Below are 25814 nucleotides of genomic sequence, written 5' to 3' on the forward strand. Positions count from 1 at the left end.
TTTAAAAAAAAAAAAAAAAAAAAATACTCCACGTGACATCTTTGGAAGTTTTCATCGTCCGACAAATGCTTACAAACCAAACCAAGACAATAAAGACCTTTGAGGATGTTACAACAAAGGATCTCTAATTTTTATTTATTTATTTTGCGTTTAATATATATATATTTAATTGTTTAATAGATTTTAAGTGTTAATTATTATTATTATTATTATTTTTGTAATAATTCTATAAATTTGTTGTTTTGTATCTAATAAATGGATGATTTTTTTTATTTAATACTTGATCATTTTTTATAATTTAGTTGATATTTTTTTAAATGCTTGAATCTATTTAACCAAGTGAACATGTGATTGATTTAATAGATAATAAATTAAAAATAAAAAATTTATTTCACAATTCTTAATTATTAGATTCAAAAGTTTTCAAATTTTATAATATTTATTTATATTTATCACGTGCATTTGAAATATGTCATTAAATGTTAGTTTAAAATGATTGTTAGATATGTAAAATGTGATTTTTAATTTATAAAAAAATATATAAAAAATGAAAAGTTGTTAAAAAATTAATTTAAAATATAAGTTATTATGAGTGAAAATATTTAATTCAATTGCTTCATGATATAAGAATACAATTACAATATTTTCACACTATTTTACTTTATTTACTTTATTAAAACTGTTTTCACTGTCGATAGGTATTGGTGATTACTATTAACTGTTATCTCCAATATCCAACTTTGTTTATAATCACCATGATCGTCTGTTGTCGATGGTCACTAACTTTTATTGTTGTCCATTGATGACCATCGCCTGTTCTCTCCATTAAAGTATTTGAAATAAAAAAAATTTAAAGTTATTAATCAAATAAGATTTCAAATTTTTTTAATGTCCCATTCATATTTACTTTATGTAACCAAACTTTTTTTTTTTAATACAAGCAATTAAAACAGAATATTAATTAGTAATGTTAAAAATAAATGTTTATAGAAAGGAATCCACGAATATAAATATGAACAATAGGATATGTTTTTTTTTTTCAATTAAATTCATATCATTTTAAAAAAATTAAATTAAATTTTTTTACGTGATACCACATTGAATGGTTGACCAAAAAAAAAAAAAAGTTTTTAAATGAAATTAATTAATTCTGTAAATTTCTAAAATTAATTTGGCAAATTTTAATATTCATTAATTGAAAAATTACAAAATTTTATATAGTAAGGAGTGAGTCCAAAAAACAACCAATTTTTTATTTTATTTTATTTTTTTTAAATAAAAAGCATAGACGAAAGTAAATAAAGTGAGGGCTAAAAAGGTAATTTAAATAAAATACAAAATTAGAGAGGGTGGCTGTGGTACGGTTGTAATATAACTCGAATTTAGGGGTTAAAGGATGAAACATCCAACGCGGCTGCTCTAATCCTTTCTCTTTGCTGTTACGGACCCCACCTCGTGGGTCCCACATCGTTAATTTAAAACTTATTTTAATATTTATATTAAACATATTATTAATAATTCAAGTCCATTCTAAAACTCATTCACAAAAAGACTTTCTCTCTCTCTCTCTCTCTGACCATCCTCCTTTATCAGCATCTCCTCCGCCGTCCCCCCATTTTTCACGGTGAATCGTATCGAAAACGCAACATCCGACCAAGATTTCAGGTAACTGGACTTCCTTCTCTCCTTCTCTCTCTCTCTCTCTCTCTTTTTATCATCTTGCTTTCTTGTTTACGCGTTTCGTCTTGCTTGACTTCTCTGCTGGCTTTGCTACACTGTTAGTTTCTGCATCTGCTTCATTCTCCTCCGCTTGCTTCTCTTTTTTTACTTATGTTTTTTTTTTTTTTCATTTGAAGATCGGTGAAGTTGTGTTTGATTTGAGTTTATTCTGTTATATTCTGTGCATCGATCTCCTTGTTGTGTAGTGGTGAATCGATTTATAGATGTTGAAAGGCCGTTCTGTTGATGTTCTTCAGATTCTCTTTAATTCTCTGCTTGTTTTCTGATTTTTACTGCGATTTGATCTGATTCAATCTCGTTTTCAATACTGAGACTTGTGGTTTCTTCTGATCATTCTATGTTCCTGCTTCATTTCTCTTTGGATTCGGCTTTTCTGAATTTAGAATTTGGTATTATCGGTGTGTTTAGTGACTGTTAAGTCAACTTTAGGATGAATTCTGCATCAGATTAATTCATCGATTTCTCAAGTATCAAGGTGGAATTTCTGATCATTTGAGATTTCCTTTTTGCCTTTACTCTTCACCAAATAATCGATTCGATACCTTTGACCTAAGGATTGGGATTTTTTTCTCTGATTCATCGGTATGGAAGAATTCAGTGACATCAAGAGAATCATTCCTCCCAAACAGTTGAATTGATCTTTCAATTTCCATCTAAATAGAATTCCACCTCCATTTTTAGATCTCTACAAGAATAAAAATCCAGAAAATTGAGTTTATTTGCCCAATTTCGTCCCTCCAGCTTCTGTTTCGCTGCTTTTCACTGTGTGATTAGGTAGAAGCTAAAACATAAGAATAATGTAAATTAAATATCTGACACATAGACACCTGGCATGGGTTTAGAACCTCAACATGATGACGTGGATTACCTTGTCAGATAAATGTCAATTGCAGTCCCCCCAGTATTCATTAATTTTCTATCGAAATGGTTAATTAATTAAATTCTTCCGAAAAAAAAATGTAAATTAACTAAATTAAAGGACTGGGAAGAAGTTAAATATGTTTTACAGTCGGTAAATAAAGTAGTGGACTCCGTAAATAAATAAGATGCCGTTATGATATCATTTGACAAAACCCTTGCCTTTTTTCGGTCCCGAAGTTTGAAATGTCATGTAATTTCAAAAAGGAGAGAAGGACCAAGTCGTAATTTGGCGAGAGAACTATAAATAGAAAATGGAAAAAATAGAAGAAAAAGGTGAGTGATTTGGACGGCTTTGATTGAGCGTCCCAACAGAGGGAGAGACTAACGCGTTTGCTGATAGTGGTGTTGCTGTTGCCTATCGGAAACCAGCACTCGGCTATCTTCTATAAAACAAATGTTCATTTCCCACCGTCTGATCTCATCTGCTCCATATTTAGGCTGATTTCGGTTTCTGTGATTCTGAGGACAACGTTCCTTCGTTTGATTTGATGGCAAGTGGTAAATCCAATGGGTCCCATTCGCAACCAACGGTCCTGGCTTCTACTTTAATTGAAAGCTTGTTTAACACAAAAAATAATGCTCCTGGGGCCCACCAATTTGGTTGGAAGTTGTTTTTGGTTTATAATTTATACTGCTCCAGAGAAATAAATAAATCATACAACTGTTAGCTGATAGGTTTTTTTTTAGGCAATTGTAGTTTATAGTTCTTTCTTAGCTGTTGAATGGTTTTGAATCTTTTGAGAAAATTATTTCTAAAAAATATCTTTACGAAAAGAAAATATGACCCCTACTTTGTTGCTTTGCATTTATTAGCATTTAAACATTTTTTTACTCTCATGTTTGTTCCTAGCATGTCTTGTTTCTTTCCCTTGAAGTGACACAAAATTTTTATGAAATGGCATGATAAAATAATAGGCTATCTATATACAAACACACACATTAAAAAAAATCATCATTTTTATTCCTCTGTAAAATTATAGTCTAAATTAAAGAAAATATTTCTCAACTTTGTGTTTTGTTTAAAAAATATGTTAAAATTTCAAAAGTCTTATTAATCTTTTAAACTTTCAGAAAAGATTAAAAAAAATACTCTTACCATTTTTTTGAAAGGAACCGTTAATATACTAAACTTAAAAGAAAACAGAACTTTATGTGCGAACTAAAATTGACCTTCCCTTTTTCCTGTCAAATTTGATATTATAGATAAAGCTGAATAGTACATCTATGGAAGTCGCACCTCAGAGTTCGGAAGTTCCAATTACAAAGGTGGCTGACGATTCTGGAAATGATGCCATTGGTGATAAGGTAAGGCATGCCAGTTCTCTTGAGTTATTCTAATAGCTTTCAGTGTGGTTTGAGCTTGATGACTGAAGCAGGATAAATAATTTAGCAACAATGGTTATCTGTGTGTGTAGGCATTTACATAACATGTTCACTTTCATATTTTATTGAACAAAAGCTAGAGATTGGAATTTCCACCTCTTGATATCTATAGCGCCATTTAATTCATGTTTTTCATGCCTTTGATGGCTATCTGGAATCAATCACCGACACTTGAAGAATCTCTTTGCTTTTGGATAGATTATTATTATTATTATTATCTTTTTGTCGATAAGTTTTCACTTTTCAGATACGTTTGCTAGTATAAAACTTTCCAAGTATTAAAAGAAATAAAGAAAATTGGCATTTATTGTAATTCGTGTCTCATATCTGCAGCATTATGTTGCAGTTTTCCCAAACTAATCAAACACAAGCACATGCATGTGGATATAAACGTATTTGGAATAGAATTGCAATTTCGGGCATTTGCTAAGGTCGTGCATGCAATCTTTATTGGTTTCTTTTGTGATGAATCAGTTGACAAAGTGTATGTTATGTTGAAACGGTTTTTCTTTACCGTCTCTCGTAATTTTAGCATGGTTGAAAATATTGCCTAATTCTGGCATGTTATGTGTACAAATTTCTTTGATTTTGTCTTTCCTTTCTATCAAAAGCAAACCTTTTATTGTTGTGGCATCATGAGCTTGGATGAGTACATATCTGAACTTGATATAATGCAAACAATTAAGTAGGTCTGCAAATGTCGTACAAAAATTACAATCACCAAAACTTAGAAGTTCTTGATTTAAAAAATACACGGTTTCCCAAATCTTATGACAGGTCACGAATGGGGATGTAACTCAAGTAGGAAAAGATATTAAGAGCGAAGAGGAGGACAATGCTCTGGGCGGTGAGTTCATAAAAGTAGAAAAGGAGCCTCTGGAGGCGAAGGATACTCATCCAGCCAAAACAGTATCCGCAGAGGAGGATAAACCAACTATTGTTGAAAGAAGTTCAAGCAATTCAAGCAGAGAATTATTGGAGGCCCAAGAGAAGTCGAGAGATCTTGAGCTTGAAATTGAGAGATTAGCTGGAAGTTTGAAGCATTTAGAGTCAGAGAATTCAAGGCTACAGGATGAGGTATCACTCACGAAGGAGAAGCTTGAGGCAAGTGAAAAGAAGTTTGAAGTGCTTGAACTCGATCACAAGAAATCGAAAGAGCAGATTGTTGAATCTGAAGATAAATATAGTTCGCAGCTCAACAGTTTGCAAGAGGCACTGCAAGCTCAAGAAGCGAAGAACAAGGAGTTGATAGCGGTGAAAGAAGCATTTGATAGTTTGACAAATGATTTTGAGAATTCCCGCAAGCAGATTCAAGAGTTGGAACAAAAACTGAAGATCTCTGGTGATGAAACTTTGAAATTTGAGGAGCTTCACAAACAAAGTGGCTTGAATGCTGAATCTGAGGCTAAAAAAGCATTAGAATTTGAGAGGCTTCTTGAATCAGAAAGACTGAGTGCAAAAGAAAGAGAAGATCAAATCTCTTCCCTGCAAGAAAAAATCAAGGACTTAAATGACGAGATTGCTGAAAGCCAAAAGGTAAAAGAAGAACTTAGAACTGCAGCAACTGAGCTTTTTGCTGTCCAGGGAGATCTAGAGCTTTCAAAATCTCAAGTGCTAGACTTGGAGAAGAAACTTTCTACGAAGGAAGGTTTGGTTGAAGAACTAACACAAGAACTGGACGCCCGAAGGGCTTCCGAATCTAAGATCAAGGAAGATATCTCAGCCGTTGAAAGCCAGTTTGCTTCATCTAAAGAGGATCTTCGTGTAAAGGTTTCTGAACTGGAAGAAATAAGATTGAAGCTTCAGGAAGAAAGTAACCAAAAAGAATCTGCTGAATCTGCTCTAAGAATTCTGGAAGCACAAATCTCTGATACCCAAAAGGAACTTTCAGCAGCTATCAAAGATAAAGAAGAGCTTGAAGTGACTGTAGCAGATCTCTCTAGCAATGCCAAACAAATGAAAGATTTATGCAACAGTCTAGAGGAAAAACTGAAGCTTTCTGATGAGAATTTTGGAAAAGCTGATTCTCTTTTATCCCAAGCTCTGTCCAACAATAAGGAGCTGGAACAGAAGTTGAAAAATTTAGAGGATCTCCATAATGAAACTGGAATTGTCGCTCAATCTGCCACTCAGAAGAATCGTGAACTTGAGGAAATTGTCCGATCTTCAACTGCCTCATCGGAAGATGCAAAATCGCAATTAAGAGAACTCGAGACTCGATTTATAGCAGCCGAACAAAAGAATGTGGAGCTTGAACAACAGCTAAATTTGTTACAATTGAAAAACGATGATGTCGAGAGGGAAGCGACTGAATTATCTGAGAAAATAAAAGAACTTAGTACAAAGTTGATCGAGATTGAGCAGGAAAAGCAGCAACTGAATGAACAAAAGCAGGAATACCAGGATAAGGTACTGCAACTGGAATCTGCAATACAGCAGTCGACTTTGCAGCACGAGGAACTGGAGAAGGAGCTGAAAACCACAATTGGGAAATGTTCTGAATACGAGGAACGAGCTAACATGAATCACCACCGTAGCATTGAACTTGAAGAACTGATCCTGACATCTCATAACAAAATTGAAGTTGCAGATAAAAGGGCAAGTGAGTTGGAGTTGTTGCTTGAAACAGAAAAGTATAGAATTCAGGAGCTTGAAGAACAAATAAATACTTTAGAAAAGAAATGTGGGGAAGCTGAAGCAGAAACCAAGAAGAACTTTGACCAGGCATCTGTCTTGGCTTCTGAAATAAAGTCCTATGAAGAAAAAGTAGCAAGCCTTGAGACTAAATTGCATGTTGCCAACGTAAAGGAAAAGGAATTAAATGAATCTCTGGATATAGCGACAGAAGAGAAGAAAAAATTGGAAGATTCACTGAACTTATCTAGCAGTAGGCTAGCTGAATCAGAAAGTTTGGTCGAAGTTCTAAGGAACGATCTGAACGATACCCAAAAGAGACTCGAAAGTATAGAGAACGATCTCCAGGCTACTGGATTCAGAGAGACTGAGGTGCTGGAAAAGCTGAAATCTGCGGAGGAGAAACTCGAACACCAATTACGATCAATAGAGGAAACTACTGCAAGAAACACGGAACTTCAGTCGTTACATGACTCATTAGCCAAGGATTCAGAAACTAAAATGCTGGAAGCAGTAGCAAAGTTCACCAACAAAGAATCTGAGGCTAACTCTCTAGTGGAGAAAATTAATGTTCTTGAAGAACAAATAAAAGCTTATGAGGATCAGATATCTGAAACCAATGAAAGATCTGCAGCTTTAAAAGAAGGATTGGAACAGACTTTGACAAAATTGAGTTCTTTGGAGAGTACAAATGGTGAACTCAAAAAGTATAGTTTGGAAGTTGAAAATAAAGTTTCTCAGATTTCTTCCGAGAACGAACTCTTAGTCGATACAAACATTCAACTCAAAACAAAGCTTAATGAACTTCAGGAGTTATTGAGCTCTGCACTTTCTGAAAAGGAAACTTCTTATCAACAGCTCGCTTCTCATAAGAGCTCTATTGCTGAATTAACCGAAAAGCACTCGAGAGCCATCGAGTTCCAGTCCGTAACCGAAGCTCGTCAAGTCGAGACAGATCAGAAATTGCAGGAAGCCATTCAAAAGTTCGATCAGAGAAATTTGGAGGCTGAGGAATTGAGTGGGAAACTAAAAATAGCAGAGAACGAGATAAAATTGTTTGAATCCAAGGCTTTGGAAGCTTCTGCAGAAGCTGAAGCTCACAAGATTCAGCTAGAAGAGAGTCTTTTGAAAGTAAAACAACTAGAAAGCATGGTAGAAGAGCTGCAAACCAAGAGAGTTGATGCTGAACAGGAGAGTGCAGGGCTAAATGAGGCTAAATTGAAGCTTACTCAAGAACTGGCCTTAATCGAATCAAATTTGAGTGATCTCCAAAACAAGTTATCTGCCGCAAATGCCGAAAGGGATGAAACTACTGAACGACTCCAGGCTGCAGAGAAGACTGTAAATGAGTTGAAATCACAGCTCTCTTCTGAAGAACAGAGGCTGCAGTCTCAGGTTTGCAAAAAACTCTACCTTTCAACTAATTGGTGCGATTAAAATGCTATTATCCGACAGTTTAATGAATTCTTTTTCATGTTCATAGATCGCTTCAATTATGGAAGACAACGACGTCCTCAATGAAACATACCAGAAGACCAAAAACGAATTTCAGTCAGAGATATTAAAGCTGGAAGGAAAATTGAAAGAACAGAGCAAAGTAGAAGAATCATTAAGATCTGAAATTGAAAATCTCAAGGCAGAGACCGCAGAGAATAATGGTTTAAAAATACGCCAAAAGGAGCTTGAAGATGAGGTACATCAAAGTGAAGATTCCATCAATTTTCCCATTTGATAAAGATTTTGTTCTGAAACTTTAATGATTGTTTATTAGGTTCAAAGTGTCCGATCAGCCGCTGCAGGAAAAGAGACAGAATTGATTTCCAAATTGGAAGATTATGGACTAAAAATTCAAGATAGAGATCAACTAAATGAACAAGTTGTACAACTAAAGGCGGAGATTGCTGAACAGGTTAGTCACCATGCCATCTCTTTTTACTCTGAAAATGAAGTCTATAAAATCATGGTGTTACAATCAAGTGTTGTCTTCAACAGAAAGAGAAAGATTCTCAAAAAGAAATCGAACGAGAGGGTTCGGTTAAGCAGTCTCTTGAAGATTTGGAGGCGAAGGGCAAAGAAATTACTGCTCTAGAAACACAAATCAAGGACCTCCAGCAGAAATTGCTCCTGGCTGAAGCTAAGCCCGTAGAGAAGGTTTGTGTAAACTAATGAATTATGGGTCTCGACATAAAGAATGCAGCCATTCATGCTTATTAGTTGAACTATCTCATCTTGCAGGCTGATGGAGGCAGCAGCATGGCGGAGCCGAAGGAGGGAGTAGAAATCAAATCCCGAGACATTGGATTAACCTTTTCAACTCCAACAAAAAGGAAGCACAGGAAGAACAAAGAGGCATCATCGCCATCTACACCATCTTCATCTTCTGCCGAAACACACGCCCAAATTGCTGAGGTTTCTCCAATCTCTTCCTTGAAGTTGGTTTTGGTGGTAGCTCTGATCTCTGTTATAGTTGGTATATATCTGGGGAAAAGGTATTAAATATTCGTGGTTTTCGATTTTTTTTCTTCAATCTTTTTCTTTGAAGCCTTTAAAGTTGGTTTTTTTATTTTTATTTTTATTTTCAAATTTCTTTTGAGATTTAAGGGTTTTCTAGTCGGTTTGGGAATTCGATTTTATTTTCCATCCCCAGCCAGAATGTGAAAGCAAATACCATTGATGATACCTTTAGTTTTGGAAGTGTGTATTTAAGTTGTATCGATCAAAAGTTGGAGATGTATGTATTTTCTTTGTAATGCGCGTATTTCACAAGTCATTCTTAGTGGAACCGCTTGGTTTTTATGCTCTCTCTTTTAGATAACCCATATTTAATCAAGTTTGAGTTTAAGCAACTCAACTAGGCTTCTTAATCATGAGGCGTCAAACTCTTCATGAATGTTAAGGACGTTTAATTTTTAACTAAAAAGTATTTTATAAAAGCTTGATAAATTGTAAGTTTAAATCTATTCAAATTTGTGTTAATGATTTGACAACTTTAAAAAAGTCAAAATCTTTTTTGCGAGCCTCCCCTTAAGGGATGATTTTGATACCATGTTAGACTGACTTTCCACGTTAGTATGATATTGTCTACTTAAATAAACTTTCAGAGCTTTGCTTTGGGCTTCCCTAAAAGGCTTCAAATTTGAAATTAGTATTTGGGGTTTGCTTTGGACTTCCCTAAAAGGTTTCAAATCTGAAATTAGTATTTGGGCTTTCCCAAAAGGCCTCCTAAAAAACCTCAAATTTGGAGTTAGTATTTGGGCTTTCCCAAAAGGCCTCAAGTATTCCTCGCGTATTTCCCGCCTCAAGTATTCCTCACTTGTAAACTAGATGCTTTCATCATCCAATCTTGTCCAAATGAATATTAAAAATTTACTCACTTGTGAAATAAAAATTAAAATAAATTCTCTCTCCTCTCCCCACCTTTCCCCATGCATTATATGACATCCTTTAAGAAATAATAATAATAATAATATATATATATAATATTTTTTTTTGGGTATTAGCTTGTAAACGTGGAACTTGTTTCCCATCTCTATAATTTTGCACAATTTTTTAACAAATAAAACAATAATTCTCTACTTGTACAATTGTGGACAATCTTTAGCCAAGTAAATATAAGGATAATTTAATAAAAATACTTCTAAACTATGTAGTTCCTCTTAAAATTATTCTTAAAACTTTCAAAAAATACACATACAGTTAATTTTGGTTCAAAAAATATCCTAAAAACAACTCAACTAAATTGCCTCACTGGTTATATTCAGTTTAAAAAATATAGCATCAATGATGCAAGCCAAGGCAAATGATACACAACCAAAATAGCAAAGGAACATTAGCAACCAATCTGTAATGGACAAACAGAAAATTAAGCAGAAGATGAGCGCAGACAACCATTTGGAGTGGAAAGAGCAAAATGCACATCAAATATCCTAATACATAAGTTGAAATCATCATATACATGGTTGCAATCAAATTATAACCCAATTTGCTAGTGAACTATAAGGGGGAGGGGCAACCAATTAGATACTCAATGATATGAAGGGAAGATCAAACGGCCATCTGTGTTGCCCATCTCAAGGTCTTAATAAATCTTAACAATGAGCATTGAATATGAACAAGTGCTCAAGGAGAGATAGGTGGGATATATCTAATAACAACACAACCAATATCTGTACATCTAAACATGTTCAAGATCAAAAGTAATAAACTATACCATACTTTCAATTGATAGTCAAGAATACAAAGGAAGGAAAGACGGTTTAGTTTTCACCACTCGGAACCGAGATCACTTTTCAACAATTCATGATTCATTCGTATCAAATGAGATAGAGTTAGAATTCAACTTCCAAGTTCCCAACAATCCAAAGTTGCTTCAACAAAACAATATTAAAAGTATAATTTCCAAGTTCCATCCAGCAAAGAAGAGCAGATACAAGCATCACGAAACAAAGCTCAACTATAATTAAACAGATATGCCAGCAAGTAGGCATCACGAAACAAAGCTCTCAACTCGAATTAAACAGATAGGCCAGCAAGTAAGCATCACGAAACGAAGTTCAACTATAATTAAACAGATAGGCCAGCAAGTAAGCATCACATAACAAAGCTCAACTATAATTAAACAGATAGGCCAGCAAGTACGCATCACGAAACGAAGCTCACTATAATTAAACAGATAGGCCAGCAAGTAAGCATATCACGAAATGAAGCTCAACTATAATTAAACAGATAGGCCAGCAAGTAAGCATCACGAAACAGCCTATCTCATCGCAAAAAGAGTGACCACCGAAATCATATACATAGAAAAGCAATCAAAACAAGTTGATTCAACCAGTTTGACCAATAATCATCGGCTGTTAAAATAGTTTTATACAAGGGATCAGGAAGATTACCAAAGAGGTGCATTCTTAAGCATTGGTTTTTGGTTATGCTTAAATCAATAATCTCATAAACAACCTAATATACCCCTAAAAATGTTCTTGAAATACAATACAATGTTCATTGAAGAACTTATGTGTAAATGTTACCATCATCGAACATCCTAAAATAGGCATACGAATATGCGCAGCTATGCAAGGGCTTCAGCCATTAATTATAAGTTCAACAGATGGAAATGTAATTTCTAGATCTTCTCAATCTGACTAAGAACACTAATTGTTTACACGGAAGTTCTACGGTTTATCTCCAGATATTTTATGTTAGACTTATCTATTGGTTACAAAAATGAATGCTTAGAGTGAATCAATATCTACTTCTAAAGAAGATTAAAAGCTTAGAAAGGAAAGAATATACTCAGATAAGCAGGTGCAAGTCTAAAATGTAGCATTATAACCAAGAAAATTTGTCGTCGAAGCGATCAGAGTACATCGACAGAAAAAGTAGACACTAAAACAAGCTAACAATGTAATGTAGAACGTAAGATGATCCGAAAACAGAAGGGAAAAAACAATAATAAAGCTGATCAGTAACCTAATACGAGAATTATCCAGAACAAACACATAACTGAACAGGCTTCAGAACCTGAGCTTGGTGAAAAACCACCTATTCTTTCCGGTCTTAAACCTCTCCTCGAACCTCTTCTTGGTCTCCTTAGCGGCGGTGACCTTCTTGTCCTTGGATTGCAATGAATCTATAGTGACGACGTCTTTAAGATCGACATCAAGAGTGTACCTGGTGGGCATAAGGTGCCTGTAATTGACGAGCTTGATGAAGGCCTTGACTCGGGATTTCTTAGCGGTCTTCTTGGAGGAGTCCTTGCGGATGACCTTGGCAGGATACTTTTTTATTCCGGCAACCAAGCAGTGCCCATAAGCCCGATCCCGCGTTCCATCGTCGAACGCGCGAATGATGACCGCTTTCCGGCCAGCATAACGACCTTGAAGGACGATCACAGCTTTGTTCTGCTTGAGGAACTTCACCATTGTCGATTTCTCCTCCTCTCTGTGTTGTGCTTCCCCTTCTCCTTACTCCCTTCTCGTCGGCTCCAACTGACGAAGAATGGATTTATGTTTCCCCAAAAATGTAGTTTTTAGGGTTTTCTAGTGCAATTGGGCTCCTTGTGTCTAATTGGGCCCTTCTGAAATGGGCTTTTGTACTGAACTGGGCCCTGTGAAATGGGGGTTTTTCTAGTGCAATTGGGCTCCTTGTGTCTAATTGGGCCCTTCTGAAATGGGCTTTTGTACTGAACTGGGCCCTGTGAAATGGGGGTTTTTCTAGTGCAATTGGGCTCCTTGTGCCTAATTGGGCCCTTCTGAAATGGGCTTTGTACTAAACCTTTTTTTTTTTTTTAATTCATTCATCAATTTTTGTACATTAATGAATACATAAATATTTTTTTATTTTAATTGGAAATATTTCACTTTTTATCCTAAATTCGCCTATTCCATTTCTTCGATTTAAATCTTAAACTTGACGTTAAGTTTCAATTTCAGTCCCTATTGATAAAGTCTCCACACTTGTTTAGAGACTCGTGTTGGTATGTACTTATTTGTTATTTTTTAAGAAAATGATTGTAGAGTTCTTATCTTCTATGATTACAAGTTTAGAGCAAAATTCTATTCGATCTACCTTTTTTTTTTTGTGTAAGAAATGAAGTTTTGTAGTATCATAGTTTTCCTCGAAAGAGTACTATTATCGAATCTTTGTCCTCTTCCCTTCTAGCATTGGTGTCGTCTTCATTTTTCGCAAGCCCATCAACAAGATTGGCAATGAAGGTTACAACTAGTTCAATGTGTTCAAGTGCACCACCCTATCCATCACATTGTATTTTTTATTATTATAGATCGTATTATAGTCAAGCTCAAACTTCTCACACAATCGACATTAGCAAAACTATCATGGTTGATCACCACTAACCACCTCGATGCTCCTCCCACTTTTCGTACTTAGTAACAACAGAAGGTGAGGGTCGACAGGAGAATCAATTTTTTCATGTGGATCCTACTTTCGAGAGGTAGGTTCATGGTGCTCATCAATCCAAAACAATTTAATGGTCACTTATAAGTACCTACCATAAGCAACGTTTGCATTTTTTCATGTGGAAGAAACAATGCACCCCATAGACATATTTCTAATTCCGGGGTCTCCAAACACAACATCCCATACAAGTTTCTGATTTCTATACCCTCCCAACCCAAATCCCAAAACATAGGTAAAGAACATCGTTTATAAAACCAAATTTATATTGAAGTTCTTCGTAAAAATCAAAGAAAATGGCTTCTAAAACAACCACCAAAACGGCCAAGAAAACAAGTAATTGAAATATCAGAACAGTCCCATCGGATAATTCCATGAACAAAAAAGTGGAAATTCAGCAAGCAGCTCAACAAAAAGAATAAGATCATTGCATTGTTGCTATCAGCTTGTCTACATTGTTATAGATCTATTATCTGACAGATCATTGGGAGGAAACTTTCAAGTAATTCATTGCACAATCGTGCATGGCTTATTTCCTACTAGTTACCGATCCTAGTATCTACTTTAGCAGAAATCCATGGCAATAACGAACAAAATACAGAAAACCAACTGAAAATCATGACAATGCAGACGAACTGATAGAAATGGAATAGAAACTCGAGATTAAGAGAGACAGCAGAATTACCAAAGTAGCTAGACACTTGAACTAAATTAATTTGCCATGTAAGAATAACTGATTCAACAGTAGCTTTACAAACGCTGAAAATTTCTCATCCAAACGATTAGAGTACGTTCATTGAAAAAGGTAGATCCAAATAAACTACTCTGTTTATAAAAACAAAACGAAGTACGAGTACTTGAGAATCCAGAATAAATCCACAACATAACAAAACCAGATAAATCTCTTCAGAACCTGAGTTTAGTGAAAAACCACCTGTTCTTCCCGGTTTTGAACCTTTCCTCAAACCTCTTCTTGGTCTCCTTAGCAGCAGTGACCTTCTTGTCCTTGGATTGCAATGAATCGATAGTGACAACGTCTTTAAGATCGACATCGAGAGTATACCTGGTAGGCATCAGGTGCCTATAATTGACGAGCTTGATAAAGGCCTTGACACGGGATTTCTTAGCAGTCTTCTTGGAGGAGTCCTTTCGGATGACTTTCGCCGGATACTTTTTTATCCCGGCAACCAAGCAGTGGCCATAAGCCCTATCACGCGTTCCGTCATCGAACGCACGAATAATGACCGCCTTCCGGCCGGCGTAACGGCCTTGAAGGATGATCACGGCTTTGTTCTGCTTGAGGAACTTCACCATTGTCGATTTCTTCTCCTCTCTGTGTTTTCCTTCCCCTTCTCGTCGGCTCCAACAAGATGAAGAGTGGATTTAGGTTTCCCTTACAATAGGATTTTTAGGGTTTTCTGGTGAAATTGGGCTTCTTGTGTAGACTTGGGCCCAGTTGAAATGGGCTTATATACTGAACTGGGCCGAGTATTGTAGGAGTTTTTTTTTTTTTAATGCAATTTCTTTAAAATAATTTCGAGGATATATATATATATATATATATATATATATTTTAAAGCTCGAGCCTACCCTAATATGAATTAAAATTAATTAATTCCTTGGATGAAAGTCCCACGTTTGTTAATTTAGGGAATAATCATAGTTTATAATAAAAAAATATTCTCTTCATTGGTACGAGGCATTCTGAGAATGCTCAAAGCGAAATCATGAGAATTTATGTTCAAAGTGGACAATATTATACCATTGTCAAGAGTCGTATTCATCTTAATTTAGTATCAGAGTCATACACTAAATTTAACTATGTCCTTAATTTGGTATCAGAGTCATGCACTAAATTTAACCTATGTCAATAAAATCCAACCCTATCCTACCATGGTATAATAACGGCGGCTAAATTTGTAATTTTAATAATTAAATATAAACTTTTATGGTTTAATAACCGCGGACGTGGAAAAGACACGTGCTATTGCGGTTGGATAATTACTAGCTAGTCCTTGGAGCCAAGCAAATTACAAAATAATTCGATTATTTTTAAATTGTTCGGAACCCTACGCTTCCACCGTCTCCTCCGCCGTCGTTCTGATCCATCGTCGTCGCCGGTGCGTTCCCGTTCTACCATTTCTCAATCAGCATCGTACCTTCTTTGATCCTTTTCCGTCCATTTCTCGTGTTTTCCGACTTCGGTTCTTTTTTATTTTTTCCGTCGATGTTCTGGTATGTTGGCTATAAACAATTGATAGTTTTTGTATTCACTGTAGAAGAATTTCAGAGCGTGTCTCGAAATGCTCTGTGAGTCATAGAAAATTGTTGTGCGCCCCAATACGATTCTAGACTATGCTGCGTGCTGTTTTTTTGAAGTTTTGATGTTTCACTGAAGTTATTGTCGTTCTGTAATGGCGTTTGGCTGGATACTGAAGTTCGTTTTGTTATATGAAATTTGTAGGAATTTTGTGAAGATTTGAGTGGACAGAATGCAGGCTGCGGGTGGTGCTGCAATGATGGGCTCTTTGCAAATTGTTGTTTGTGCGAAGGGATCGTGTTTTCCTTCAAAAGGTTATGGCATCCGTGTGTTTCCGCAAAACAGGAGAATGAACATCTCGAAACTCCGTAAATCCTCTAATGTTGAAGCAAGCATGGTTGCGGGGAAGCAATCATCTTCCTTCTCTGTCACCGTTCCAGATATTGAAGGTGAAACATTATCTATTGCCATTCACCAATTTTATGATTTGTTTGAAAAGAATGGCATATCTGTTTGATCTATGTAAAACTATGCTAGATTTCCTTTGTTTCTCAATCACAAACGAATTTGAGTTTGATTGAGTGGGAGAAATTAGCATAGGTTGACTTCATTGCTTGAATTCAGGCGTAAGTGACTTTGTAGACCATGGTTTGAATGAAATGGATCCCGAAGTTCAAAGTATTATCAAAAAAGAAAAGGAGCGACAGTTTAAAAGCCTCGAACTTATTGCCTCAGAGAATTTTACGTCTCGGGCAGTTATGGAGGCAGTAGGGTCCTGTCTCACAAACAAATATTCAGAAGGATTACCTGGAAAGAGGTGAAATTTCTTCATTTGATGTACTATGGACGTGAATTCCAATTTTCTTTTTGGGAGGTCTTGAGATTTTTTGTTGTTGTTAAGAGGATTATGCAAATTATGAGTTTTATTATGCATCTTAGATACTACGGTGGCAATGAACATATCGACAAGCTTGAAACACTCTGTCAACAAAGGGCTCTAGCAGCATTTCGTTTGGACAATAACAAGTGGGGTGTAAATGTTCAACCATTATCTGGTTCACCTGCTAACTTCGAGGTTTATACTGCAATTCTTAATCCACATGATCGGATCATGGTGAGTAGTCTCTTGATTAGCTTTTTTAATAACCGTGTTAATTTAGACGATTGCTGATGCTACTGATTCATGTTAAATGGCTTTAGGGTTTAGACTTGCCTCATGGAGGCCATTTGTCTCATGGGTTTATGACACCAAAAAGGAGGGTATCAGGCACATCAATTTATTTTGAATCTATGCCTTATCGTCTTGATGAGACTACAGGTACCTCCCACGTGGGATTTACTGTTTTTTACGGTCTCTTTCATAGTTTATGCATTCTAATTAAATAGCAAACGCATGCAGGTATTGTAGATTATGACATGCTCGAAAAAACTGCTAACTTGTTTCGACCAAAGCTGATTATCGCTGGTGCAAGTGCTTATCCACGAGATTTTGACTATCCTCGCATGAGAAATGTGAGGATTTATCTAAATTCAACGTCGTTCATCATTTTCCATTGAGTGGCCGATTCTGTTGCATTAGTGAATAACTTAATTTGTTCTGGTAGATTGCCGATTCTGTTGGTGCTTTTCTCATGATGGATATGGCTCACATAAGTGGGCTTGTTGCTGCTTCTGTGGTCGCCGATCCTTTTGAATACTGTGATATCGTGACCACAACTACACACAAGGTAAAAGATAAATTTTGCTAATGGGGGTGCTTCCTTTTTAAGTACTGGTTTTCCTCTTAATTCATTTTATCTTTTGAAATAAGAAACGTGTACATTCAAGAACCGAAAATAAAAGAGGAACGAACAACCTATCGGCCAAGGTAGAGACGGTCCCCTGGGAGAAAGCTAATACCAAAAAATAGAGAGATTAAATTCATTTCTTACTCATTTACTTGTTTTGAAATTTTTTGTCATTCTTCATATCATTTTGCCTTATCTTAGAACACATTAGCTTCGTATATAATCTGGTATGATGATGATTGTTCTTCGCATTAAAGTAACTACTTTCTTAGCCTGAAAGAGATATCAAATTGTCTGCAGTCTCTGAGAGGTCCAAGAGGTGGCATGATCTTCTTCAGGAAGGATCCTGTTCTCGGAGTCGACTTAGAATCTGCTATTAATAATGCTGTGTTTCCAGGATTACAGGTTGGTCCAACTAGTCTTGTGGTAGCACATAAAGAAGAGTTGTTTGTTTTGCTCGATTCTTCGCCTTCGGGTCCTAAGTATTGTTGATTTTATGGCTGTCATGCAGGGTGGTCCTCATAATCATACAATTGGGGGACTTGCTGTCTGCTTGAAGCATGCACAATCTCCAGAGTTCAAGGTCTATCAGAACAAGGTACTTCAATTGCTCCATGAGCTAAACATGGTGTAAGACACTGTTTTCTTATTTTTCTAACACAGTTCTTCATATTTTAGGTCATCTCCAATTGTAGAGCTCTTGCAAGTCGACTTATTGAGTTAGGTTATAAGCTAGTCTCTGGCGGAAGTGACAATCACCTAGTTCTTGTCGATCTCAGGCCATTGGTAAATCATTGTTTATCATAATTGTGCGTTAACTAACAACTGTAATAAAGCATACGTTAATCTATAAGTAAATTCTAACAACAGGGTATCGATGGCGCACGAGTGGAGAAAATTCTCGACATGGCCTCAATCACTCTCAACAAGAACTCTGTTCCCGGTAACGACGCGTGTTTTCAAAGGCTGTTCATCATATCCTGTTTTCTTGAACTGACTGTTGGCTGTTTTATACACAGGTGACAAGAGTGCTTTAGTTCCAGGAGGCATTCGAATCGGGTCGCCTGCCATGACCACCCGAGGATTCACCGAGAAAGAGTTCATAGCAGTTGCAGACTTTATCCATGAGGGTGTTAAGATAACTCTTGATGCCAAACCACTGGCCCCAGGATCAAAGCTCCAAGAGTTCCTCAAGTTCGTGACAACCTCTGATTTCCCTTTGATCGACCGAGTTTCTGATCTTCGCTCGAGGGTTGAAGCTCTTACAACTCAATTCCCAATACCTGGCCTGTAAGTATCACTTCACAGAAGGAAATGGGTATACATTTACAATAAACAGGGGGGGAGGGGGGACATGTCGTGTTATGTCGTGTCGTGTTTGTGTTAGTTGTACTAATAGAAACTAGATAGTTTGGAACATTATATAAGACGTTGTTGCAGCTATGTACGAGGCTTAGTTAGCTACGTTCATGTTGGCAGATATTAATATTTGCCAACACGTTCAATTATTAGTTCATACGAATGCTTTGAATACAAATTTAAGGTCAATTTTTATAACGATCTAATAGATCTTGAAACTTTAGCTATTATTCGTAAAATTTGATTCGTAAATTTTAAAAACTTCTTCCCCTTAAAAAATTGTGAATAAAAATTTAAAATAGGACAGACTTTAAAATTATAATTTGAAAAAAAGGAAAAAAAATAAAAAATTATGACAAATTGATGTATGCTGATGTTGGCCAATTCTTTTATTTATTCATAAATATAAAATAAATATGGAAAATGTTAACAAATATAAGGTTTTTCCATTATATGGCAAAATGAAGAAAAAAATGGAGAATTGTCTGTTTCATCATTAATAATGACAAAATATCAATAATTTATTTATTTCTAAAACAAGACAAATGATTACTTTTTTAAAATATATTTCTTATACTCAAAATTAGGAATAATCCATTATTTCAAAACTATCCACAATTATCCACAAAACCATTAAATCTACAAAATCAGTGATTTAAATTTTAAAAAATGTCTTTAAAGAATAAAAGTATATACTTTTTATAAATATTTTTCTAATATAGTAATCATCATGCATTTATTAAAACAACCAAAATAAGAAGAAAAAAAAACCAATATTTTCATACTAAATTTTTATAATATTGTGATAATATTGCGATTAATATATATTTAATATCATTTAAAATTCACAATATTCTTAATAGTACAGTAGATCGGGTTGAGTTGTAAACCTTATTTTACAGTCAATAGTCGCAGCACCAGGAACTTTCAAGGATATCTGATTACGGCTTTCGCGCTACTCAATCCTTTGTTTTGTTCGAGATGAGCTTATTTTAATAAAAATTAAAAAAAAATATTAAACATAAAATTAATTATTGAGTATAAACTATAATTTATAAAGTAGGGGAAGAGATTAAAATATTGGATAGAATAATAAAAGAAGGAAAAAGACATCACAAGCCTCGCCCCCACCCATCTACATCATATGCTTTTTATTTTTCCCTAATTATTATTATTTTTTGTTTATTTATTTATTTATTTATTTATTTTAAGTAAGAAATGGATCGCTCCTAAATCCTAATCCAAAAGAATATCCTCGGTAGCGTAGCGCTCACTCAAACACATAATATCACACCATTCACGAACTGCCACGTGTTCCACTGTTTCTCTCTCCTCGTTTCCTCCGGATTTGTCTCACTAAGCACGTGCCTTCCGCGAGGGAAATAAATAATTAATTGATTAAATAAAAAAAGAAGAGAAAAGAAAAAAAGAAAAGTCTTCGTCTTCTATCTCTCTCTCTCTCTCTCTCTTTCCCGACCTTTCATCCCTGTAAATTACCTAAAGCCCAACCTCCAAAATGTTCCTATTGTATTCTCTCTCTCTCTCTTCGAGAGAGATAGGTCTTCTTCTTCTTCTTCTGGTCTTCACTTGTGGCCGGAATTTGTAACGCTGTTTGATTCCTGTAATGCTGTTGTTTTTCTTCTAGTGAATCTTGGGTTTCAGTTTGAGATAACCCTAGAATAGAAGCTACCGTGTTTGTGAATTGTTTTGTTTCTGGAGGAGGGGGTGGAGGTTGAGGATTATGACTACAGCGTTGTTTTTTGTTGTTTGGTTGTAGTTTATCGGCTTCTTCGTCTAGCTTCTGCTCTTCTGCTGCTTGTTTGTGTGTGTGTGTGTGTGAGTTTTCCATTTTGGTTTGTATGGTTTGTCCATCTCTGTGTTTCTTCGAGGCTGTATGATTCTTTCTTATGCCATGGAACAACCTGATGCCAAGGATTTGAGGGACTCTGCGGGGAATTCCTCTGGTGAGCTCATTGTTTCTGCTTCGAGATTTGTTTCGGTTTGTTGTTGTTTTTTTTGTTCGTGGATATATGGAATTGTTTTGTCACTTTTGCGATCGAGTTCTTCTGGAGTTTGTTTGGATGTGCTGACTAGTCGGTGGGCGAAGGATTTTGTTTTTGGTGTGATATAGAGAGCTGTAACGTTGTGTAGGTAGTTTGGGACCTTGGGTTGGATGGTTTTTTTAGTTTTTTTTTTTTTTTAATTATTCGTGGTTACCTTTTGTGGTTGATTACTTGTAGTTTAATTATGTTTTGCTTTCATTTCCATCTGCTTTTGTTGAAGTTTTTCTTTGTGCTGAAGCTGTTCTTGTAACTTTTCTGCAAGTATGCTTGCATTTGAATGTTTAATGGCATCGATTGTTACGTATTGTTGCCTTCAAATCGGTCGTTTTTGTGGTGGTATAATCCGTTAAATCTGACTTGTGGCCAAGGGGAGGTTAAATCTCACAATGACAGAAGGCTACCAGAGACCTTCATTACTTGATGATTTGTTGTCCAATTTTTGTAGTAAAGTTTTGCATTCCTGTTTTATTCTTTATTCGTAATTTGTGAATTGCTAGTTCGACTGGGTTTCTTCCATGTTATAGGACGTTTTGGCTGAAAGTGACTTGAAACTTTTGGGGATGGGATTATTGTTGTTAGCTATTAATATCTTTTAAATGGTATGCTCTAGCCTTTAATTCCCATAGCTTTTTTTCTTTACTCTGGTTTTTAGTTTCACTGTTATTAAATCTTGTTACTCAGCTGCTGGGTCTTAGTTCCCTCAGTTTGTATTTTCTTATTCTCGTCAAGAATCTCTGTTTGCTATAAAACTGAACTATCTACTGGGTTGTTTTGAGACGTATGCATGGAGGTGGAAAATTTCAGTTGGAATAAATTTAATGGCCCTCAGTTTTTGGCTTTTTTCCCCCTCTACCTTATTTTGTAAACGATTGACTGATAATCTTAGTTTTATCTATGCAGCTAATACACTCTTTGATGCTTCACGATATGAGTTTTTTGGTCAAAATGTCGTGGGAGAAGTGGAGCTGGGAGGTTTAGAAGAAGATGAAGACGTTCCTTTATTTGGATCTACAGATGAAGAGTATCGTCTATTTGTTCGGGAAGAGGTAGGTTTCATTTCACTGTTATGTTTCTTCAATTCTATTTTTTTTGCCTGATGGAAAGATATTAGGTCAGGTTTTCATTTTTGTCATCTGGGACTTGAGTTTTAAGATCGCATGCTATTGCAGAGTGTGAGTTATAATAGTTAACTTATTTCTTGGGTAGATTCTCATCTCTACACTAATTAAGGCTTTTGATTTATTGAATAGGGTCCTCAGTTCGCAGTAACTAACTTATAAAAGGTGTCAATGAGCCAGTGGTCTCTAAGAAATTATCAGTTAATCATAACAACTAACTCCTTGTGTTGCTTTGCCCGTTAGTTTTTGCTTAGCAGCTACTTTCTATTGATTTCAATCGTTTGCATTTTGAAATCTTGTTTGGGCTGTGGTGGAAAGTCGATACTTTTAGGGTAAGCCCTACCCCTAATCTTACTTCTGGTGCAACGTTGAAGGAGATTTTAGCTGTCCCAATTGTTCTAGGTCTAATGAAGGACCTTATGGCTAGTTGAAATTATGTCCATCATTTTGTATGTCCTTGTACATTCTTTCATTTTTCTCAATGAAGGCTCGGTTTCTTAATGAAAAAAGCATGTGTATTGTATAGGGAATTTCGGTTGGGAGAAATGGATGGTTTTTAAAATATAGCTATCATTATCTATCCTGGTAAAGTTGGGTATTGATTATGAAGAATATACGTCAGATGCCAAATATCTGGCTATATCCCCAATACACTAAGTACTTCCTATTATTATTATTACACAAAATACCCTTCAACTTCTCTCATCAAATTTCATGAAGGATGGCTTTTGACCTGATGAAAGAGGTACTAGTTGCAGGTGGAAACTGACTTCAAAGAAGCTTTATAATCTGTTAAGATAATAAGAAGGGTACTGTCCAGAAACCTTTTTGATGCAGGATCATAAGGAAATCATATTTGGATTTGACATCAAACCATTCCAGCCTCTCTTGTTTCCCACTCCCGAAAGAAACTTGATGTCCCTGCAGTTTCATAAAAAAAGGTTGTGAGTTTCTAAAAAAAATAATAAAAAAAAATGTTTTGATGCTAGCTAGAGTTGATTGAGCCATGTTGGACCTGTTTCCCACAGACAAGGTGAAATTCCCATTTTCTTCAGATTACTGATCGTCCTCTTCAACCCCAGAATTTTAGTATCTAGTACTGCTTGGAATTCTCCAAGGCGTGGTATTCAAGAGCCAGTCCTCTACTACACCCAAAGTTTTCTGTTTTAACTTTGCTTTCTTTTATACACATTGATACCTTCAATTCCTGACATATTTACACGTATATACAGCATCGCCATTTCTCTGAGTGCTTGTGAGTGAAGATTTAAATAGTTTTTGGCTAGAAACAACTGGAAGAACGTTTTTCCAATTTGAGGTGCTAAAAGAATTTCAAAAAATTATTGTTGATAGGCAAGCAGTCTTTAAATATTTATAGTTCTCTTTTATTGGCGAACAACTTTTTCCGACTCATTGGTGCCAAAAGTACAAAATTTAGACACATCTGTCTTAATACTAAAAGTTATATATACTTTCTCGGGGTATTTGGATTGAGAGAAATAATAGGATAGATAGATGGAGCGATTGTGTGAGGAGGTCTTGGGAGGGGGCTAGGTTTAATACCTCCCACAGGCAACACTTTTTAGACTTTTTCGTAATTGTGATATTGGTTTGATTTTGGGATTGGGTCCCTTTCAGTGGTTAGTCCTTGGGTTCCCTTATGATTATTTTATTTTATTATTTTAATATATTTTTTTTTGTCTTCCTTATCTTTCTTTCATTTTTGTCGATGAAAGTTTGTTTCTTATTCGTTTCTTTAATTTCATTTTACTGCTTATGAACGAAGATTTGGAAGGTTTTGGGGTTCTTGTAGGCTCGGGCAATATGTCATAGCCTGTTTATCCAGCCGAATCTAGTGAATTTTCTTTTTCATGCTTTCCTTGGATTTAAAATAGTTCTTGTGGTTAAATGCGCATATGCAAATTTAACACAATAAGATTTTGGGCTTCTATTTGGACCTGTCATGCAGGTTTTTTATTATCCTGATAATTAGTGATTCAAAATCTATAGCAGACGTTTTAACATGCAGTTTCTCTTCTTTAGTTGGACTACTTGTTCTTCATCACAAGTATAAACCTCCTCTTACCTTTATGTATCAATGTTTGCACCCTTTGCACCACTTTGTGCACGGATAATACTTTTTTTAGGATTTTAAACGGGTATCATGTGTGATGTTGCTTTCCATGCGACTGGGATAACTATTATTTTCTTTCATCTTCTTCTCTCAACTGTGCCTGTGCCTGATATGATGACATGGTTAAAGTTTATATTTTGAAATTCATCGACTAAATACTATATTTGGTTCCTTGTGAACACTTTTTGGAACAGGCTTTATCCTTTATGCTGATTACATATCTAAGTACCACTATTGAATGTCGAACGTTAGATGTTGACCATTTCTAACGTTTATTATTCCTGTTTTTGTTTTTCTTGTTCTTTTTACTTTTTTTGGTTTTGAATATGCAAAGTAAAATACATATATATTTAAAAATGCATGTGGAAGATATGGGTATCAGAATTAATTTTATTTTTTATTTTTTCCTTTTCAGAGTGCAGGGTTGGGATCTTTATCGGAAATGGATGATTTGACAAGTACTTTTGCGAAGGTATGCCTCCATTGTCAATTATTCGTATAAATGTGAAATTAATCTCTTGAAATTTTTTGTTGCTGTGATCTATTGATACATTTTTTTTGGTTGAATTAAATATCCAATTGCTTTTAATTGAGAAAAAAGTCCAGATGATATGCAACAGGTCTCTTTTCCCAAAATAATGATGCAACAGACGTGATTTCATTTTTGTTTATTACTTTGCTAAAAGATTTATACCAACTACCTACCATCATGATAGCAGTTGCTTTGGTTACAGGATAGTTACAACTACTCTACTAACAGAAAATATATTAACCCATAGAATACTATACGAGCCTATACGTACATCAATTAAAATTTATCAAGAAGATAATAGTTTAATGTACGCACATCTGATGCTCATGCATTACAGACAATAAACTAACTTGCTTTATAGAAGAAACTAACTTTTTTTAAAAAGTGTTTCTTGTTTATGTACTGGTTTATAGCAACGGCAGTCTTGATCTGAATATTTCTTTAGTTTTGATTCTCCCTAGAAAAAAAAAAAAGTTTTTAGTTTCTTATTGGAGAAAAAAAAAAAAAAAACAAAATCTCACTCATAGTGATGCACTTTCATTGCCCTTGTTTTTTATTAGAATCTAATGTGTTGGCCCCTCTGCATTCTATCCTGAGTTTATGTTATATTTTGGAGTTGGTGTTTTAGGTTGTTTGGGATTGCTGTGGTGCGTAATAGGGACTGTTGGTCTCTGATTGAGGAGATTGTGATGAATTTGCCCTTCCCTGATAAGGGGAATGTTTGGTGGCTAGCTTGTTGGTTTGCTATCGTGTGGGAAATGTGGATTGAGAAGAACAATAGATTTTTTAGAGAGTGGTGAGGTCTTTAGAAGAGGTTTGAGAAGGGGTGAGGTTTAAAGCCTCTGTGCGGGCATCCCCTTTTCGGTTTTTTTTTTTTTTTTGAAATTACAAACTTAGTTATTCTTTTGGATTGGAGTTCATTCTTATAGGTTGTTGAGAGCTGTTTTGCAGGCTTGTTTTTTTTTTTTTTT

At 35.3% G+C, this 25814-nt stretch overlaps 6 protein-coding genes across 6 annotated transcripts in view; 4 read left to right on the top strand and 2 right to left on the bottom strand.

Moving 5' to 3' along the window:
• Window positions 1–1636, top strand: part of LOC111437539 (gamma aminobutyrate transaminase 1, mitochondrial-like) — a 12978-nt gene extending 11342 nt beyond the window's left edge. The window contains exon 21 of the mRNA XM_023075550.1: window positions 1552–1636. The gene's annotated coding sequence lies outside the window, so the exon portion shown is untranslated. The remainder of the gene's footprint in view (window positions 1–1551) is intronic.
• Window positions 1559–9474, top strand: LOC111437538 (myosin heavy chain, fast skeletal muscle). Its single transcript, XM_023075549.1, has 7 exons — window positions 1559–1665; window positions 3865–3966; window positions 4822–8073; window positions 8162–8371; window positions 8450–8587; window positions 8671–8829; window positions 8914–9474. The coding sequence occupies exons 2-7, from the start codon at window positions 3886–3888 to the stop codon at window positions 9172–9174; spliced, it is 4101 nt and encodes a 1366-aa protein (XP_022931317.1). The 5' UTR covers window positions 1559–1665; window positions 3865–3885; the 3' UTR covers window positions 9175–9474.
• Window positions 9475–11972: 2498 nt separating this feature from the next.
• On the bottom strand, window positions 11973–12679 carry LOC111437692 (60S ribosomal protein L27-2-like). The gene has a single exon (XM_023075780.1). The coding sequence runs from the start codon at window positions 12594–12596 to the stop codon at window positions 12189–12191; it is 408 nt and encodes a 135-aa protein (XP_022931548.1). The 5' UTR covers window positions 12597–12679; the 3' UTR covers window positions 11973–12188.
• A 1605-nt stretch (window positions 12680–14284) lies between these two features.
• LOC111437697 (60S ribosomal protein L27-2-like) lies at window positions 14285–14978 on the bottom strand. Its single transcript, XM_023075785.1, has one exon. The coding sequence runs from the start codon at window positions 14902–14904 to the stop codon at window positions 14497–14499; it is 408 nt and encodes a 135-aa protein (XP_022931553.1). The 5' UTR covers window positions 14905–14978; the 3' UTR covers window positions 14285–14496.
• A 619-nt stretch (window positions 14979–15597) lies between these two features.
• Window positions 15598–19174, top strand: LOC111437673 (serine hydroxymethyltransferase 3, chloroplastic-like). The gene is made up of 12 exons (XM_023075752.1): window positions 15598–15710; window positions 16055–16299; window positions 16475–16667; window positions 16790–16964; window positions 17051–17168; window positions 17250–17362; window positions 17455–17577; window positions 17938–18042; window positions 18149–18235; window positions 18316–18423; window positions 18508–18580; window positions 18657–19174. The coding sequence occupies exons 2-12, from the start codon at window positions 16083–16085 to the stop codon at window positions 18929–18931; spliced, it is 1587 nt and encodes a 528-aa protein (XP_022931520.1). The 5' UTR covers window positions 15598–15710; window positions 16055–16082; the 3' UTR covers window positions 18932–19174.
• Window positions 19175–20456: 1282 nt separating this feature from the next.
• The window catches only part of LOC111437511, a 9468-nt gene continuing 4110 nt past the window's right edge, over window positions 20457–25814 (top strand). The window contains exons 1-3 of the mRNA XM_023075514.1: window positions 20457–20960; window positions 21960–22105; window positions 24727–24783. Coding sequence (XP_022931282.1) covers window positions 20891–20960; window positions 21960–22105; window positions 24727–24783 — 273 coding nt within the window. The 5' untranslated portion in view covers window positions 20457–20890. The remainder of the gene's footprint in view (window positions 20961–21959; window positions 22106–24726; window positions 24784–25814) is intronic.

The sequence above is a fragment of the Cucurbita moschata genome, unplaced genomic scaffold (genome assembly GCF_002738365.1).
Source record: "Cucurbita moschata cultivar Rifu unplaced genomic scaffold, Cmos_1.0 Cmo_Scf00064, whole genome shotgun sequence".
Taxonomy (NCBI): domain Eukaryota; kingdom Viridiplantae; phylum Streptophyta; class Magnoliopsida; order Cucurbitales; family Cucurbitaceae; genus Cucurbita; species Cucurbita moschata.